The sequence below is a fragment of the Triturus cristatus genome, chromosome 9, assembly GCF_964204655.1.
Source record: "Triturus cristatus chromosome 9, aTriCri1.1, whole genome shotgun sequence".
Classification (NCBI taxonomy): Eukaryota; Metazoa; Chordata; class Amphibia; order Caudata; family Salamandridae; genus Triturus; species Triturus cristatus.
In genome coordinates this window covers 153,286,384-153,304,803 of record NC_140592.1, presented here as the reverse complement: position 1 = coordinate 153,304,803, position 18,420 = coordinate 153,286,384, and the positions used below count along the sequence as shown (strand labels likewise).

Sequence of the window (18,420 nt, the reverse complement as noted above, 5' to 3'; positions counted from 1 at the left end):
ACACAGTCTCGCTCAACCCTTCCATTAATGTAATGATTGTGCAATTACATTCTTAGTGGCTTTAGAAGGGAAGATAGTTGAACAATTATTGCTTACTTAGATATATATCCCTTGAATATTTCTGTACATCGTTTGTAATTTGCCCATCATTTTTCATTATTGTGCATAATTTATTTGCAGAAGCCAGAGAGTAATGAACAAAGGCAGAATGGGCTGAAAATGGTAGACCAGGCAATCTGGTCCAAAAAGATGTCAAATGGCACCAGGCGCATCCCAGTGTCTCCAGATCAGGTAAACTACTTGTATGTTGATGTCTATTTGTGTTTTGTCATTTGTGAGGTAGGTTATGTCTCTAATGTCACTAGCACTAATCATTGACCTTGTTTACAGATGCCAAGGAATGCTTCCAGCGTTATTCAAGCCTTTATGGGTGATACTAACATTTTCAAGGAAATTCTCCAGTACCTTTAAAGTGATCTGTAATAGTTAGTATGACATTTTCATGAAATGCAATGATCAATTCTCTGCTGGTTGTCATGGGGATATTTTGGTAACCTAGAGTGACTTTAGTTCTTCTAGGATTGTAGTGGGTGTCAGTTGAAACTTTCTGGAAGTAATTCCAGTATCTTTAGGAATTGCCTGAATAAAGCACCTCTAGAACTGTCTATCATGAGTGTAACTGACACTGTATGGAATTTTTCTTCAGTTTTCTCTCTATTTGCTTTTATACAGTTATGTTTACATCGCTCCTATTTGCAGCCATTACCCTACACTAAATGCTGGCTATCTGGTGACATGTAGATTTAGATGATAACTAGTCTGTGTACAGGTCCTTTAAAGAAGGCGCTCCAGTTCCACGGCTGTGCAGTAGTACCTCGAAGAAACTCATGAACCTCATTAAGTATTGGATGTACAACCCCCATAATACTCAACCCTCTCTCCTTTGTGTAGAACTATACAGGGTGCCCTGAGCCTTATGGTGGTCTTGTTTCTTCCTCTAATCTTGCCAGTTTTTTTACGGTCATTACTGTGCGTTACAGTCTAGGAAGAAAGTGGTTTTGTCTCAGGCTTACGGATGACTGATATCGTTGTCTCCCCCTGATAGTCTTCTACTTGGGGATGAGCCATGGGGCAAAAAAAAGTGATCTTCCTGAAAATGAAATTAGGAAATAGAGGGGAAAATCCTCTTACTAAGTGTTCAGTTTACAAAAGGGCTGTATCGCCTCCATGTATACAGAAGATACCTTGTTGCATGCACTGGATGTTCACAATTCCTACAGTCTATCGAAGAGAGTCATGCCTCCTCTGTTTATGCTCACTCCTGACATGTAGGGCCTTTCTGAACATGTACAATCTAGAAAGTAACAGAACACTTTCACACACATTCTAAGGCTTCACTTTTCTCACCAAATTGTCTCGAGTGACATCTTTCAGTTTACAACGAGATTGGGAGGTTTATCTTCATGGTGGTTGATTATTGATCAAGGTAGTTAAAGCTCAGGTTTGTAAATAAGGTAACCGCTAAAGTAATGTTGATGTTTTTCCAAAATATATTTATGGAAAATAAGGGTATTAATGCTGCTGATGGCAGCAACAGAGTATAGCTTGGTGTTGTGTCCTCATGAAATGCAGTAGTTTCTGAAGTCCTAAACCACTGTGTAAACTATCTAACATCAGTTCCGTGGGCTAATAGAATAGGTTACCCATTTTTGAAGGATTGCATCGAGTTGACATTGACTTGTGAATGGGCTCGATGTCAAGCATGCTGTTGAAGAAATATGTGTTCATATCCTGCTATTCCTTGTGTGGTAATGGGGTAAAATCCATTTGTCCAGATGTGTGTTGGGAGCCTGGCCCAAAAGGTCACATGCCTGGTCACTCGCTTGGTTTTCGTATAACTGGATAAGTGTGTGTTGATCATGTGGCTAGTGTGCAGGAGCCAGTTCATGATACACAACAGAAAAACTCACCAAAAGAAAGGTGTAGGAGAAGATATACGGGAGTATGACTAACCCACAGAGAGTTGCTAGGTGATTGTCAGATTTCACGGGGCGTTTGAGAGTGGTTAAGACCGCTATCACACATGGTGTTGGATTAGGAGGAGGAATAAAAAAGTAAATTTCTAAAATAAATAATGAAAATGGAGAGTGGTGTTTTAACGTACTTGCATATAACTGTATCTTATGCATTGGAATGTTTTTGTTATAAACTCTTGTCACATTTATTTGGATATTGGTGCCCTAGCTGGCTAGATGCAAGGAAAGCTTTCTTAAATGCATCTTTCTACAAATGACCTGCCTGCTTGAAGTGTGTCTACCCAACAATAATCCAGCAATAGCTAAAATGCTGTGTAAACATACAAATTACAGGCATCACTATGTAATAAGCCCAGATTTGCACATTTTGCTGATTCACGACAACCAAATAGTCTAAACTTTGGAAGATTTTGCAAATCATCGAATTCCCAAAATACTCTCTGGCAGATTGTCCATCATAGTGAACGTTGCAGAAATATGCAAACCTGATTTTGTTTCTTTTAATCCCTTTCTCGTGGCTGAATATATTTTCCTGGGCATACTTCCCTTATTGAAAATGACCATTTGTGTATGGCAACCCCTATTTTTTTGCCTTGTCTGATGTGGCTGGCTGTATAACTCTGTACTTTACCCATGCTATCTAGGGATTAAGTGCCTCTGCTCTCCCTTTCAACATGATGAAAATGGAAAATTCTTAATTGGCATATTTAACTTTCCTTTAATTTCCTAGTGTATGGTACACAGTGTACCCAGGACCTGCAAGTTAAATTTCAACAGTGAGCTGCAGCACCCATTGTGGCACTCACAGCAGTAACAATGCACATAGGACTGCAAGCCTACCCTCTGTAAGCTAACTATGCAGTTTAAAACTGTGAATTCAGCCTGTCAAAATAACCCCTTTTGACAGGCTGAAACTTTCCTTTGAAATATTAACAAGTGACCCCTATATAGGCCTACTGCCCATAAGGCAGGGTGCATGGTATTTACCAGAAGGACATATACAACGTTTATTGTTAAACATGTCTTTACAGTGAAAAGGCCCCAAAAGCTATTTTTGCTGGAGCAGGGTTGGCTGTTCGATACAAAAGCATTAGGATGCACTATTAAATTGAATAATGTTATCTCTAGCTATGAAACATCTGCGAAGTTCATTTTTGGACTTCTTAAACAATTTATTACAATCCTAATTGACTGGCGTAGTCATAATTGTAATTTAATATTTTGGTGACGGGTACTTTTGCAAAAGTTACTTTTTCCTTGCCTAAAGCCTATAGAGGCTCATTTGCATGAATTTCAGCTGTCACCTGGCAGATGAATAGTCCTCTTGATAAAGTATGAAAACTGTTACCAGAGCAGGACAAATTCTTGGGTGTGAGGAGGTGTTTCTGGTTTCTTTGGCCGGATCAACATCTGAGCTGTGCCCAGGAACTTGACTAACTTCAAAGAGGCTCTTACCCTGTCACAAGCAGATGTTAGCTGACACCTGGGCAGGGCCCTTCTTTGTTCTGCCAGGCACAAATCCCAGTGAAATAGGAGCTGCCCCAGAACTGGTTTAGAGGGCCACAGACAAAGGGTTGCTTTTTACCCTGGCCACACTTGTAGTGCCAGCACAGGAGCTCTGCAACGGGAGAAAATGTTGTACCATCTTGGTTTTAGGTATAGAGGGGCACTGTGGGATCGTTTGCAGTACGGGCAGATAGGAAATGGTATAAAGTGTGTTGAGTCACTCCTAGGAACGTTTACCCCATTGGTTAGTGAGTGGCCAGGAGTTTTCCCCAACGCAGAGGCTGGTGTCTAGTATCAATCTGGTATGCACAGTGCCTTTCTCAGAACAGTTTCTGGACCTGTGGAATAACAGAAGAGGACTGAACCTGCTGTCTGTGACCTGAGACAAGTCCAGAAGACTTTTCTGCTCTCCTCCTTGTACCAGGACAAATACGTGGACTCCAAGGGTCATAAGGCTGACCTCCTGTTTAAGCAGCAGGGACACAACAAGCTGCAACTGCCTAGCTGATCAGTTCCAACTGGACCTGCCCTGAACCCTACGTATGACCTCTGATGGAGTGAGTCTTGACCCCCAAGTGTTGTCTCCAAGGTCCTAGATAATTGGCTGGTGTCTAACTTTTCCTGGAAATTAGGACTTAGAAATGTTTTGGCTTCAGAGTCCTTCAGAGGATAGGGAACAACCTGCCCAACCAATGCGATGGTGGCGTGTTGACTCTTGGCGAAAGATTGCAGAAACTTCCGGTCTGATCCTTTTCAAAACAGCAAAACCTTGTCAGCGGGATCTCCTGACTACCTGTTGTGCCTTGGAGAGCCCTCTTCGACTAAAGCCTACAGCCTTCCCTCGCTGGAAAAATCTGAGCTCGAAAAAAGTGATTACGTCCGGAGGTAGAAATATTCACTAGGTGAAAGTGCCAAAAGTATCAGGCCAGTGAAGGACCATCTTGGGGCCCGAAATTCAAATTATTCCTGCACTGCACAGCGCTTTCCCACCAAAAGTCAACCGCTTCCCGAAGACCTCGTCCAGTGACTGTCCAATGATGTGGAGCCCTCTTTTGGCACAGCCTGGCAAATGAGTCTTTATCAGGGCGAGCTATTTTCGGCACCTACTTATCCATTCTGTAAATCAAAGCTGGAAGGAACAGGTGTTTTTGTTCATTGAGAACGTGAGTCACTTTAAATCATGTTTTACTTTCATCGTCTGTTCAATGACAAAGGGCAATTGTCAGTTTTTCTTTTTTAGGTCGATCCTAAACAGCGCTTGCGCTGTAGGTGATCTGTTGTATTACTTTGTGGAGTGATGGGGCATTGGCTCGGGCACGAGCAGGGGCGCGCACGTGCATGCGTGCCTTTATCTTGTTTCCTTCTACATTCTATTTCATTTTAACTCGCTGTTTCTGTAGTTTTCCTGAATAGACACACGAGGGCAGCAGTGCACTGTATACACTCACCCTTGTCCTATGTATTTCACAGTGCTAGTTCTGAGGTGATAGTTCTTTAAAGCATCATGTTTCATGCATAAAATCGAAGTTATCATGTATTAAAAATGTGCTACATCAATTTGTGATTTGTAATACAAGTGTTTTTCAAAGGCTGATGGATCGTTGGGGTTTCATGCAGTGCGGTGTAGATTTACGGTGCAATGATGTTATCCACCCGTGAATGCCAAGCAGATTAAATGTTCTTCCGCAAGAAGATATGGACGAAGAGGTGCTGAAGTCTCAGCAGAGTGAAAGCTTTATTGTGCTGGGTATTTACACGTTCAATCATGTGGTGCCATCTTTCGCAGCTAGACTATCACAGACACACACGTAAATCAGACATGCAAGGAAGCGAACTTTAGGTGTTTAAGTTAATGCATATCTGATAGATATCCAGGTTATCGGTCATCAGGCAAAATGTCCTAAAATTGAGTTTACTCGTATTTAATAACTTAGGGGACGAGTGACTCCACTGGGATAGTGTACTGCATACATCTTATGTTGTCCTAGTACACTGCACAATGATATCTGGTAATGTCTTACTACAATGCATTGTATAGGCCCTCAAAGCTAGCTCCATTGTTACAGTTCACTGCAAAGTCAGTGCTCACCACCTGGGTCTAGTCTACTGCACAAATCAGCAATGTACTGCACAGATCTGCAGTGCATTGTATAGTGTGCCATTGCACCCCTAGTAAAGTGTGCTGCTCATCATTTCAGTACTTCTGTAGAACACTGCACTACATAAAGCAGCATTTTTGTCTTTTCTACTGTACACCGTGTCGATCTTTAACACTGTGATAGAAGATCACATGCATACATCTTTAATGCTCTGGTAGTGGAGTGCACTGCATTGAACTTAATTGCTGAGCTAGCACAAAGCACTGCATAGCTCATCAATGCTGTGCTTTAACAGTGCACAGCGTAGAGCTTGACAACCTCGCTAGAACAGTGCACTGCATGTACATTTAATGCTGTGCTAGAGCTGCAGCTGGCATGTCACTTGAAGACACATTTTTTGCTAACACAGACATTTGCAAAATGTAGATGTGTGACCTCTTAAGCCTAAAGCAGCAGTGGCTTAGCTCACTCTATTTATGGCTGGCACATTTCGGTGGCGGCATCATTTTTTCGTCTGTTACCCTTTGCCACTCATGCTTGCAAAAACCTTTTTTTTTTTTTTAAATCATTGCATCAGCTTATCAAAGCCACATCTGTTGGATTTGTCAATGCTTGTTCAAAATTGAAATGTGCTGGCCAACCTAGAAAGTATCCTTTCTAAATAAAAACTATCTAGTATTTTTCTTTTTTCTTTTTTTATTATTTTAAGTGATGTTAGATGAAGTGTGTTCAGTGATCCATGAGATGTCATGGAAAAGCACTAAGTGTTTTAAAAAACCTCTCACACACTATGAATCCCATAGTGTCATGCTTCATCATAGGGGTCTTCCCGTCCCTCTACGGATGACTGAACACACTTCATCTAACATCACTTAAATAAAAAAAGAAAAATACTAGATAGTTTTTATTTAGATAGGATAGAATCACATTGTTTATTAAAAGTTATACAGGAGGTAGGTTCTATCCAGATACCTCTTTACTCCCTTATTTGGTACTTTTTCCAACCTAGAAAGTAGACAATTCTGAATTGAAGTCACAAATTACATGAACGTGACCAAGTTTAATCAACTTGTACCATCAGGAATTGGTCCAATAAAGTAAATCAAAGACAATCTTAAGTCTTCCTACCTCCATCCTTCATATCTTACCCATGTTGTAGATTGCCCTCACCCGCCCCCCCGCCACCTGCTGTTCATGTTGTTGTTTGCACCCACCTACCCTCCTGCCTATTATTGCCCCCACTTGCCTTCCCTCCTTCAGCTGTTTTCCCCCATGTGCCCTCACTCCTTCCTTCTGGTGTTGCTTGCCTCTCCCACCCTCTGTTTTCCGTATGCTTGTTATTTTTTGCAATGCAGCCCAAATAAAAGTATCAAAGCGCTTTAACCGATCAGCTTGGCACTTTCAAGTTTCGTCACCAGTGTTGGATCAGCACTCCTTCGTTGGAGGAACTGCTTATAATATTATGTACACTGGTAAATTTATTGTCTCAAAAATAGAGCAGTGAAGCACTACCTCTAATTCTTCGGATAAGCAGCGTGTTTTGTTTGGATCGTTTACTTGTAAAGGGCACAGTAGGTCGCGCACTTGGGGCATTTTGCTTTTATATCAAATGTAAAGGTGCTTAATTTGTAAACATAAATAAAAGTGCTGCATGCCTAAATACTTCTAGCTTAGAGGTATACTTATAGCTGTTTCTCTGGCCTCATCAATAATTCCTCATTCTAAGGCCTCTAGGCAGTGCTACAGCTGTGTCTCTGTTCATACAGCCACAACACCAAACCAAAACACATTATTTACAATACTAATAGCTATAACTCTAAAAAATGCGAGACCTATTGCATTGCAAATGCTTGGTACTAATTGCTTCTCATCTTATCCTGGAGGTGTTTGTCAAGTGCACTGTCTCATAATCATTGTGAAACAAAGGGCTATAAGATTTCAGTTTTTTTTTAAAACAAAACATTTAAACAGCTTGTAAATTAATAGTACAAGTATTTAAAAATATGTCAGGAATTACGAAATACTTTTTTTTCTCTTAATTCAGAATGTGATGCAAGCAAAGTTATAAGTAGAAGCAAAACAAATCAAAATACTTTACTTTGTGATGTGCAAATGACAAATATTTGCAGAAACTCGATTTCCAAACATTGTTTGTACACTATATAGTTTTATCAGTAAAACCGCATGCCAGTGAGAAATGTTGTGGCCATGTCAATGGAAAATCTGCTGATTGCAAATAAGTGTGCTATCAGTTCATACTTCAGGAATGTATTTATTAAAAGTGAGTTTTTAAACATGATTTGAGAAACATACCTTCCCCCACCCTGATTACAATGCGATTAATGGACTATGAAGCAAGTCAATGGTTATGTGTATCCTGCATGTAACTAGATTTGTACTATATATGAAGCAAACGTTTAGTCTAGTAAATGAAACAAAAGTGTTTTTTTGTACAGCAGATATGCTAAACTTGCATATTTAAAGGTTTGCTCTCATGTGTGATAAAGAAGAAAATGACGGCTCAGTGAATTAAAATATTTGCCCAGAATCGCATAATTTGAAACCAGTTTAGAACATTATAATTAGATTGAGTAGATTATTTAACTCACTAGGCCTGAAGGTCTAGCAACATTTCTGTGAATTTTCGAGGTCTCTGGGATTCTAGGATTATAACCCAAACTAAAATGTTGAATATTTGGCCAATATGCCACATCTCTTCTTTCCTCCTCTCTATTCTCCTTCATGAATTTCTTCTTGTCTTTCTTTTTCTAATACTCTCTTCACCTTCTTACACACTTTCTTCATTCTTGCCAATTTCCATCTTTCTTTCCTTCCTTCCTCTACTCCCTTCTTGTCCTTCCTTCCATTTCTTCTGATATTACATCTTCCTCGGCTTCTTTCCTATTTCCTTGCTCCGTTATTCTTTCTTTGCCATCTATACAGTGTCACAATGTTTCCTCACTTCCTCCACCCCTTCATCCTTTCCCTTGCTTCAATTCATCATTCAGTTTTTCTGTTCTCTAATTCTCGCCTCTTTCCAGTGATAACCAAATATCAGAAGGAACTGGTCAGTCCACAGCTCACAGTCGGGGCTCAGGCTCTTTAAAATATATCTAGCTAGCTAATCCCTGTTAATTGCATGCTTATATCTGCACCAGATTCAATAAAATGGTCTCATGAACTGAAATCAAGAGGCCATTTGAGTTTGTTTGAAGATGGGAAAAAATTATGCTAAATTGTGTTATCCCGTCTCTAACTTGTAAAGTGCATACATACACCCATAGATTTGATTGGCGCTAATCATTTATGACTGCTTCCATGGCAAATAAGACATCATAACCAGAGACACCAAACTCAATCGCTCACAGGGAGTAGGCAAGTTTTCAAAGACTTCCTGAACTTTAAAAACATACGTTCCAAATGCAGTTTTAGCTGAACATTATTCCATATCCTAGCCACTGCCACAGAAAACGCTCTGACACCTAAAGTAGCATGCTGTAGTTTGGAAGCATTCAGCAAATGCTCCTTCTACGACCTCAGACACCATCTGGATATATAGATTGAGAATTTATTTGACAAGTGTTTAGGTTGCATATGAAGTACCTTGCATAACAAGACATAAGGATTTAAACATTATCCTTTATATAACAGGGAGCTAATGTAATCGTGTTAACATAGGGGAGATAGATTTGCATTTGTTTGTACCAGTTGCAGTTTGTTGTCTGGCCTGAAGCCAACTTAACCAAGATTCTTTACTCTGTCAACTGAGAGGGTTTATGACCCATCGAGGAAGGCCAGAATGCATGATTCCTGACTGACATCTGTAGAAACTAAGAAATAATTTTATTAAATTCCCCGTTTAATTTAAATGATTTTGTGCCTGTAGCGTCCTAAAGATTGATGGGATATGCCAAACAGATGGGGCCGTTTTCCCACATAAACGTACATACTTTTACAATAGAAGAATTTTTGAAATAGGCAGTCTCCATTTTGGTGTTTTATAAAGGAAAACGCGTTTCCCTCCATAAAGGCTAAAAATGTGATTAATCCTCACAAAGTTATTACAAAAGATGTCACTGTTTTCTTGGTCGTCATTTGGGTTTATTGCTGTAAACCATCCAGTGTTTTGTAGGTTTTGCACAAGTATATTTTGTTGCTAACTAAAAACATGCCTGACGCACCTATAATATGATTTTGTTCCTATTTCCTTTTAAAAATGCAACAAATGTAAATTTTCTTCTTCCTTAGTACATAGGAATTAAACCACTGGCTTTCTTTTTCTTGATTTATTTTCTTTCTGTCATCCATTTTGCCAAAATTGTTTCTATAGGGGTATGACCCAGCTGGACCCCAGTAGGTTTTGCACAAGTATATTTTGTTGCTAACTAAAAACATGCCTGACACACCTATAATATGATTTTGTTCCTCTTTCCTTTTAAAAATGCAACAAATGTACATTTTCTTCTTCCTTAGTACATAGGAATTAAACCACTGGCTTTCTTTTTCTTGATTTATTTTCTTTCTGTCATCCATTTTGCCAAAATTGTTTCTATAGGGGTATGACCCAGCTGGACCCCAAATCCTTGTTTCAGAATATCTATATTTAAAAATCAGATTTATAGCTTTATTTTTTTTCCTCGTCTAGCACTGTAAAGTGAGTACTATAATCTATCCCTCATTAAAAAGTCATGACCCACAAATCATATTACGAAGTAGTGATCTCAAAGGCAAACACTAAGTAAAACCTAGAAGGAATTTCACCCGTCCAGCCCCACACTATTAATTGGGAAACAAGAATGCACGTGGGGAAATTATCCATGTGGCACTTCGATAGCTCAAGTAGATGGTGCAGCAAACTGCAGCCTGACATCCAACTTTCCAAGTGAAGAAGCCTGTGATCCATGCTTCTCTACCATATTTCTCTCACTGCGCTGTGTGAGCCTGCCTCGGGGCACAGCTCTCATGCTTGTCGTAACATAGGCTTGAAGAAAGGTTGAGGATTTCCACCCATTTACTACATAAGGTAACGAAAACATATGTGTTAAGATACTACTATGGATACAATTTTCAAGCTGCACAGTCAACTCCCCCAGATGCCATATGAACTTTTGGTTGCCACCGAATGCCAAATGACCACCGTTATGATTTAGGAACCTATCACCGCTTTCAAAATTTGAGCCCCTTCCATGAAAACACTTGAGCAAGATGGAATCTGCCTGCGCTCACGCTGCTCGGCTGCTCACGCCGAACGCGTAATGCTCGGCTAGCTGCCCTGCGCCACCTTCAGAGATGCCAGATCGTCACGTTCGCCAGTTCTGCTCTGTAACACGAGCACCGAGGCTGCTTTACTTCGAAGGGGGCTTTGCTCTGGTGATCGTGTGCCGGTCAAAGGGTAATCCGCCTGCCCTCTCTGCTCGCAAGGAGCTGGTGACACAAGTACGGGACGCTCTGCATTTTTTTACAAATCTGACCCTATGCCCGGCTTTTCTCGCATCCCTCATAACCTTTAGTGAGGTCAACGAACTCTGGGACCTCTGGATTGTTCTTCTTAAAGACCTCTGTGGAGCGAAGCTGTTTGAATCCAGCAGGACCACTATGAGTGCTCGGGGGGCCCGAAGAGGCTCCAAGCAAAAGACTCCTGTTGCCGCCTTGGACTCTAAGGATATCAAAGCTGCTAAAGATGCCGCCTCCGCCACTGAGGGAGCTTTTAAACCTAAAACTGAGGTCAGTGGGGATAAGAAAACGCAGGGAAAACAGTGGGGCAAACCAGGGGGGGGGGGCTCCGCCTAGAGATCCTAAAAGCACTGAGACTGTTCAACCCCCCCTTCCCCTGCAAAAATCTTTTTGGGAATCAAAAAAAATATGTTAAATCCCAATATGAAACCCCCATCCTCTTTCATCAATCACTCGCCAGCAGATAACGTAAAGGCGGGGGCACCTCAAGCAGGGAGTGGAACGGATTGCGTTGCCCCATCCACTATACCAGAAAATGACTTGGTTGAATTAACAGAGCCTACAGGGGTTCAGGATGGGCCCTCCCTAGTCCCGGTATCAGCACTCCCACTCGCAGACACTACAACTCCTTTGTCACAGCCTACCCAACAGGCACAGGCACCTGATAATATACTTGGCGAGAATAGTATGGAGGCCCCACGGCTCATCCCTGACCCTGGTGAAGCAGGGACCAACAAAGTGATCCAAAACCTGATGGTGCCCCCCGGCTCCCAGACTCCCTGGACACCCGAAGCAGGAGGGGAAGATTTTTACTCCGTGTCAGACAGTACTCCAAATTCTTCCAATGAAGATGGCTCTGAGGAAGCCAGCGAAGGGGACCGTGAGATCTCACTTCAAAACACAGGCAAAGTGCAGCTACATAAAAAGCCCACCAGCAAAAGTAAGCGCCGCAGTCAGCTAAAGTGGGATTACTCCGACTCTCAGGTATCATACCCCCTAGATGAAGACTATTTAAACTCTACTCAATGGGGAAGCACCAAGAGCCTGCAAGCTGACACCTCTGAACCCTCTCTAGCTTCAATCCTGACCTCCATCAAGGAGTTCCACGAAGAAGTCCGGGCGGACAACCGTATTGCTAAGAATGCTGCCAAAAAGCTGCAGGGCTGGCTGTGGCGTTTGAATAAAACCTGCGCAGACATCAGTGATCGGGTTACGATGGTAGAGGCACAAACTGAACATCTGGAAACTGACGCTCTGGCCACCAAAGAGCAGGGGGAGTCTAATACTGCCTGTATGATGGATTTGATGATAAAAATGGAGGGGCAGGAAAACCGTCAGCGCCGAAACAACCTCCGCCTACTCGGTATCCCGGAGGGGAAGGAGGGGGATGACCCCAGGCTCTTCATAGTTAAATTACTAAAGGATTCCTTCCCAGACCATCCGGGATGGGATAGGGACTATGAAGTTCAGAGGGCGCACCGATTTCCTTTTCATCAAAAGCGACAACACAGCGGTGGCAACACGTCAGGAGGGCAACCCAGGGTATTTCTCGTGTACTTCGGAAATTTCCTCCTTAGCCAGATGATCTATGACCAGGCCCGCTTCAATTCCAAGAAAGGAGCAAATGGTGTAACATTCTTTGCTAAACCAGACTTTTGCCGTCAGACTGTCGAACGGAGATGGCGAATGAGACAGCTAATCTCCCCTTTTCAGCAGCTGGGTGCGGAAGTGTATCTTATGGTTCCCTCAAGGCTCAAAGTAATCTTAAACGGGAGTACTAAGGTTTTTCTCTCCGAGATTAAAGCAGGGGAGTATTTGGAGGAACTGAAATTCAGGAAGAAGTAACATTTGCTCACTCTGTCCAATGAGTGAAACCAGACCTAAGCCGCACTCTTCGTGACCTTGACTTTGGCATTATTTTGACTTTATTTGATATTCGCTCTATTTTCTGTCATGTGGTTTCTTTATTCTTCTATGTTATCACACTATTTCACTTTATCACTGAGCACAGTCAAGAAAAAGGGGCACGCGGCCGAACTGATAAACTAGAGCTATAGTTTTTATTAATCCGGCGTGGCTGGCAGTCGGGGCTTCGCCTGATTGCTCAAAGAAAGGGGGGGAGGGATGGGAAAGGCACTTCAAGAGAAGAGTTCTGCTCAGAAAAATTAAGCACAAGCTTTTTAATCTTTCTTGCACATACACATGTATACCTAAGACACACTTGCTATGGTACTGGACAAGACGTTAGGAGTCTGTTGTGTTATTATTCTTTGGTCTTTTTTTTTTTTCCTTCTTAAATGGCTAAGCTAAACTCCTTAAGAATTGTCTCTGTTAACATCTGCGGGCTAAACGATCGCTCAAAAAGGCAGAATGTGGCGCTTGGGCTTCGTTCTCTGGCAGGGGATATCAACTGTATACAGGAAACTCATATCGAGGGCTCCTAGAGGCACTTATTATACTCCTTGGGTTTCCAAGTCTTGGGGGCCACCACACAGGGTTCCAAAATCAGGGGGGTGGGTATACTGGCTGAGAAAAGACTTTCTATCTCTTCACCCCGGGTCAAGGCTGATTCTTTAGGCAGATGGGTGATTACTGAGTGTCATGTTTCTAATAAACCCCCTTTTACCCTTTGCTCAATTTACGGGAGTAATGTAGATGACCGAGGAGTTATTAACTTGGTTTCAGGGGAATTAGCACACTGGCCCACCCCCATTGTCCTTTGCGGTGATCTGAATTTGCATCTACCCTCTAATTGGGATAGTGTTAGCCACTGGAAATACAAGGGTAGGAAACCCCTGGTATATCAGGCTTTGATAGATCTTGCGCAGATGCATGGTCTAAGAGATTGTTGGGCAAGACTGAACCCCTCCCAGCCAGGGTATAGATTTTTTTCTTCTGCGCATCACACCCTTGTTAGGCTGGACTACTTTTTCCTTTCATCTTCAATCATCAACAATTGCACTATTGAAATGGCCCCACGCTTTATGTCCGACCATAATCCCCTTATCATTAACATTAAAGGTTTAGGGAAAGTTAGAGAGGCCTCTACCTGGAGTTTTGAAAAAGCTTTACTACAGGACCGGCTGTATAAAACACACATGCAAGGATGGCTAGAGGAATTTTGGGAGATTAATGTTGGCTCTGCCCCTCTTATGACAGTTTGGGAAGCTTTAAAAGCGGGGATCAGGGGCGAGACCCTGGGATTCTTAGTGCGCAAAAATAAAAAAGAGAAAACGGTGTTAAGTAGCTTACAGGGGAAGCTAAGGGTGGCCGAAACCAAATTGACTCACTGCATTCAAACAGGACAAGATGTCGAGACAGTGCAGAAAGAGGTAGTGCTGGTCAGAGCCGAAATTGGGGCAATTTTTGCTGAAAAAAACGCTTCAAAATGGGCAAGCACCCGGGAAAAAAATTACGAGTGTAGCGACAATATTGGGCATCATCTGGCTGTCAGGACCAGGCAACAGGTTTCCTGTAGTGAGATACGCACAATTAAACTCCCATCAGGGGATGAGACTAACGACACAGATCACATACGAAAGGGATTCCAGGACTTCTACTCCAAACTTTATACAGAGGAGAATCATGGTCCCAGTGACCTAATTGCTAACGAGACCACCAACTACCTTAGCGAGATCAACCTCAGATCTCTTTCCTTAGAGGATAGGGAAATGTTAGACATAACTCCCACATGGGACGAGATACTGGAATCCCTCAACAGCCTGCCTGATGGGAAAGCTACTGGGCTGGATGGCATCCCAGTAGAGTTCTATAAGACTTTCGCTCCGCAAATTAAGACAATTCTTATAGAAGTAATAACCTCTATCTTTAATGGGACTTTACCACCAGCATCCTGGTCTATGGCCAGAATAGCTGTTTTCCCAAAGAAGGATAAATCTCCAACAGAGATGAGTTTGTATCGACCAATAACTCTCATTAATTGTGATTCAAAGATCTTCTCCAAAGTGCTAGCTAACAGAATTTCTTCAGTGGTTGAATCTTTGGTTTCAGAGTGGCAGCATGGGTTTATCCCGAAAAAAGGAACAACTGAGCATGTTAGAAGGGCCATTACTCTTTTTGACGCCGCACAGGCTGCTGGAGACCCGATGTCACTTACACTCTTGGACGCTGAGAAAGCCTTTGATCGGGTCTCCTGACAAAGAATCGGATTCGGGCCAAAGATCACGCAGGCAGTACAAGCCCTTTATGTAAAACCAACAGCTTGTGTCTCAGTTAATGGGCCACTAACCGGGAAGTTTGAGATCTCCCGGGGCACCAGGCAAGGCTACCCACGCTCCCCTCTGCTGTTTGCCCTTTATTTGGACCCTTTCATCAAGCGAACAGAGAGAAATAATGAGATTCTCCCAGTCAACTTCCAAGGCAGCTGTATCAAGATCATGGCTTACGCCGATGATCTGGCCATCACTTCACCTGATCCTTTAAACACCATAGTGGCTCTTGAAAATGAGGCGCTAAAATTTGGGAGGCTCTCTGGCTATGCCCTGAATCAAATCAAAACCCAAATAATAACAAATAGCCAAGTACCATGGACCGATTACAGAGTGGTTTCCAAAGCCAAATATCTGGGAGTCTCCATCTCATCAAATCTGGATGAAATTGGTACAGACAACCTAGCTCCTTTGGCATCACACACTAAAAAGGCTCTAAGACAAATCAACAACCTACATTTAACCCTTGTTGGCAGATGTAATGTCATAAAAATGACATACTTTCCCAAACTCCTATATTTTTTCCGCACAATACCTCCGGAATTCAGTAAATCTAACCTGCAAAAATGTCAACAAATATTCACACAGTTTATCTGGTCTTATTCCCAAACCAGGAGGGCATTAAGGCAGCTCTGTCTACCAAAAGAGCGAGGGGGTTGGTCTTTTCCTAACATCACTCTTTACTATTGGGCTTCGGTTTTACAATATAGCGCAGAATTGTTAAGAGGCTCCACCCCCGCAGACATTAGGGCTCCCCACGCCCTTCCAGCTACTGTTGGAAGAACAGTCCAGGGGCTGTCTACTTCGGGAAACCACCTACGGATACTATAAAAGGGTGAGATTCAAGACATTACTAAACTCTTTTAAAATCTTCCGCAGTATCCGCAAATTCTTAGGGTTGGGCAGATTTAACTTCTATACTCCCACGCTGAACAATGGCAGCTTGCCTGCTATCTTCGGCAGGGCTTACTTCTCAGACTTGCATAAGGCCGACATATTGAAATTGGGAGACCTCGTTACCTGTGAAGGGGTAGTCCCTTTCTCTGAGTTACTGGCTAAATTCAAACTCAAAAATGAAGACGCATTCAAATATTTCTCTGTATTTGACTTCTTGTCTAGGAAGGCAGGGGGGGCCTCAGGTTTTAGGGAAATTGACCTGCTTAATACTTTACGTAAGCCATTAATCCCTCGAATTGGCCTATTATATAATATCATAAATAGGCAGACCCCCGACGACTTACAGAACATAGCTGATAAATGGCAAAACAAAACTGACACTTCTAACAGCACTTTTTTTAACTCACTTGCCCTCTCACAGAACATTCTAATCTCAGCCAAACTACAGGCGCAACATTTCAAAACTATTTTCTTTCTATATCTCACTCCTAGTAAAATTGTAAAGTGGGGGGCCGGCCAAGGTACCCTATGTCCTAGATGTTTGGAATATGGGGCCAACTCTATCCATATTTTCTCCACATGCTTAAAACTCTCCATCACTTTAAACCGAATACAGGAATTTTTAAGGGAAGTCACAACTCAGCCTATAACACTGAATCCAACTATTATTCTGCTAGGAACGCAGACCGAGACCTCTCAGTTGAAAAGAGATGGTTTAATTTTCATCGCGATGACTGTTTGGCGGCTCTGTGTGGCCTCTGCCTGGCTTGACCCAGAGCCCCCATCGTTTTCTAGCCAGATTTATCGCTACGTATCATCTACAAATCGCTGTGTATGCAAAGAAAGGAAGGAAAGGACGGAAAAAGGGACTGGAGGTGTGGGAAAAATTGACTTTTTGGCTGGCACAGTCAGGATAACTTTCACTTCATCCCGCTTCTCCTCCCAAGTGCTGTGTAAAGTAAATCTTGGTTTTCCTTCTCTTCTTTCTCTTTTTTTTTTTTTTTATCTGACTCCTAGGCCTCGTGGTTTTTCACGTGTTTCATATTTTGTTCTTTCTCTTCTTAAATGTATGTGGTTCTTGGTTTACTGTGTTTTTATCTCTTCTCTAAACTATACGCAGTTTCTTCTCTCACTGAGGGGGGGGGGGGGTGGTTGCTCTATTGAAATGCGTTATGTATCTTTTTCTTTACGTTGGCTAATTAAAAAAATAATAATAATTGAGCCCCTTTTTGTTTATATATTGTTTATTTCGATTCTTGCTGCCTTTTTCCTGGGGCTTCATTTTGAATGGAGACATTCATATTAATCCATCATCACTATTAAGCGTTGATGGATATTTGAATAACCAAAAGAATAGTGTCTAGGATACGGCATTGCAGGATAAACAGCTTGATGGCAATTGAGATTTAGGGCAACGTTCAGAAAAGAAGGTAGCATACATTAAATATGAGTGACATACTAATCATACTAACGGGATGCAGAGTGGCGAGGAAGTACATGAACCATATTTCCCCCTCCTTAAGAAATATGGAGCGCTAACTTTATCTCTTCAGTATCTGTAAAAAACGCTTGTGTAATATGAAGTCCGAGAAGTGCCTTTGTCACTACTTTTTGAATTCATATAAAGCTGAGATCCAGCCAGGCATCCATTCCTAATCACCAGCGTGCCCACCTTCAAGAAGAACATTTATCCACTAACAACACCCAGAAACAAACATAGAAATATAAAGAAATGTGCTGCTAAAATAGATGAACATTATTTTAAAATCTTGGCATGGCCTCTCGCTGGGCAAATATGACATATATGTCGGACATCGACTTTCTGTTTCCGGTCTCTTTGTTGTGATGACATTGAGCTCTGGGGCTGGAAATGCTTCCTTCAAATGCACAAGGGTCCACAAAACCATGTAAGAACATCATAAAATATAATACCTCCCAACAGTAGTGGAGGGAGGATAGAGGTGACATGTATTGCGTGTACATGTCTCTGCATATTAAACAATGCAAGCTGGGGATCAAAGTGCAGCACACCATGGTAGCTCTCCTAAAAGGCTAATCACTGTCTTAGAAGGTTTTACTTTGTACAAATAGGACAGCTACCACTGCAAATGAAAAATTGATTCAGGACATCAAATAGCAGACCCACAAATTAGAAACAAGAATTAATAAAGCCCATCCATTGTATAGCACAACGAGCTC

At 42.0% G+C, this 18,420-nt stretch overlaps 1 protein-coding gene across 1 annotated transcript in view; it reads left to right on the top strand.

Moving 5' to 3' along the window:
* Positions 1-18,420, top strand: part of ACTR8 (actin related protein 8) — a 177,176-nt gene that overhangs the window by 20,689 nt on the left and 138,067 nt on the right. The window contains exon 3 of the mRNA XM_085624632.1: positions 181-291. Coding sequence (XP_085480758.1) covers positions 181-291 — 111 coding nt within the window. The remainder of the gene's footprint in view (positions 1-180; positions 292-18,420) is intronic.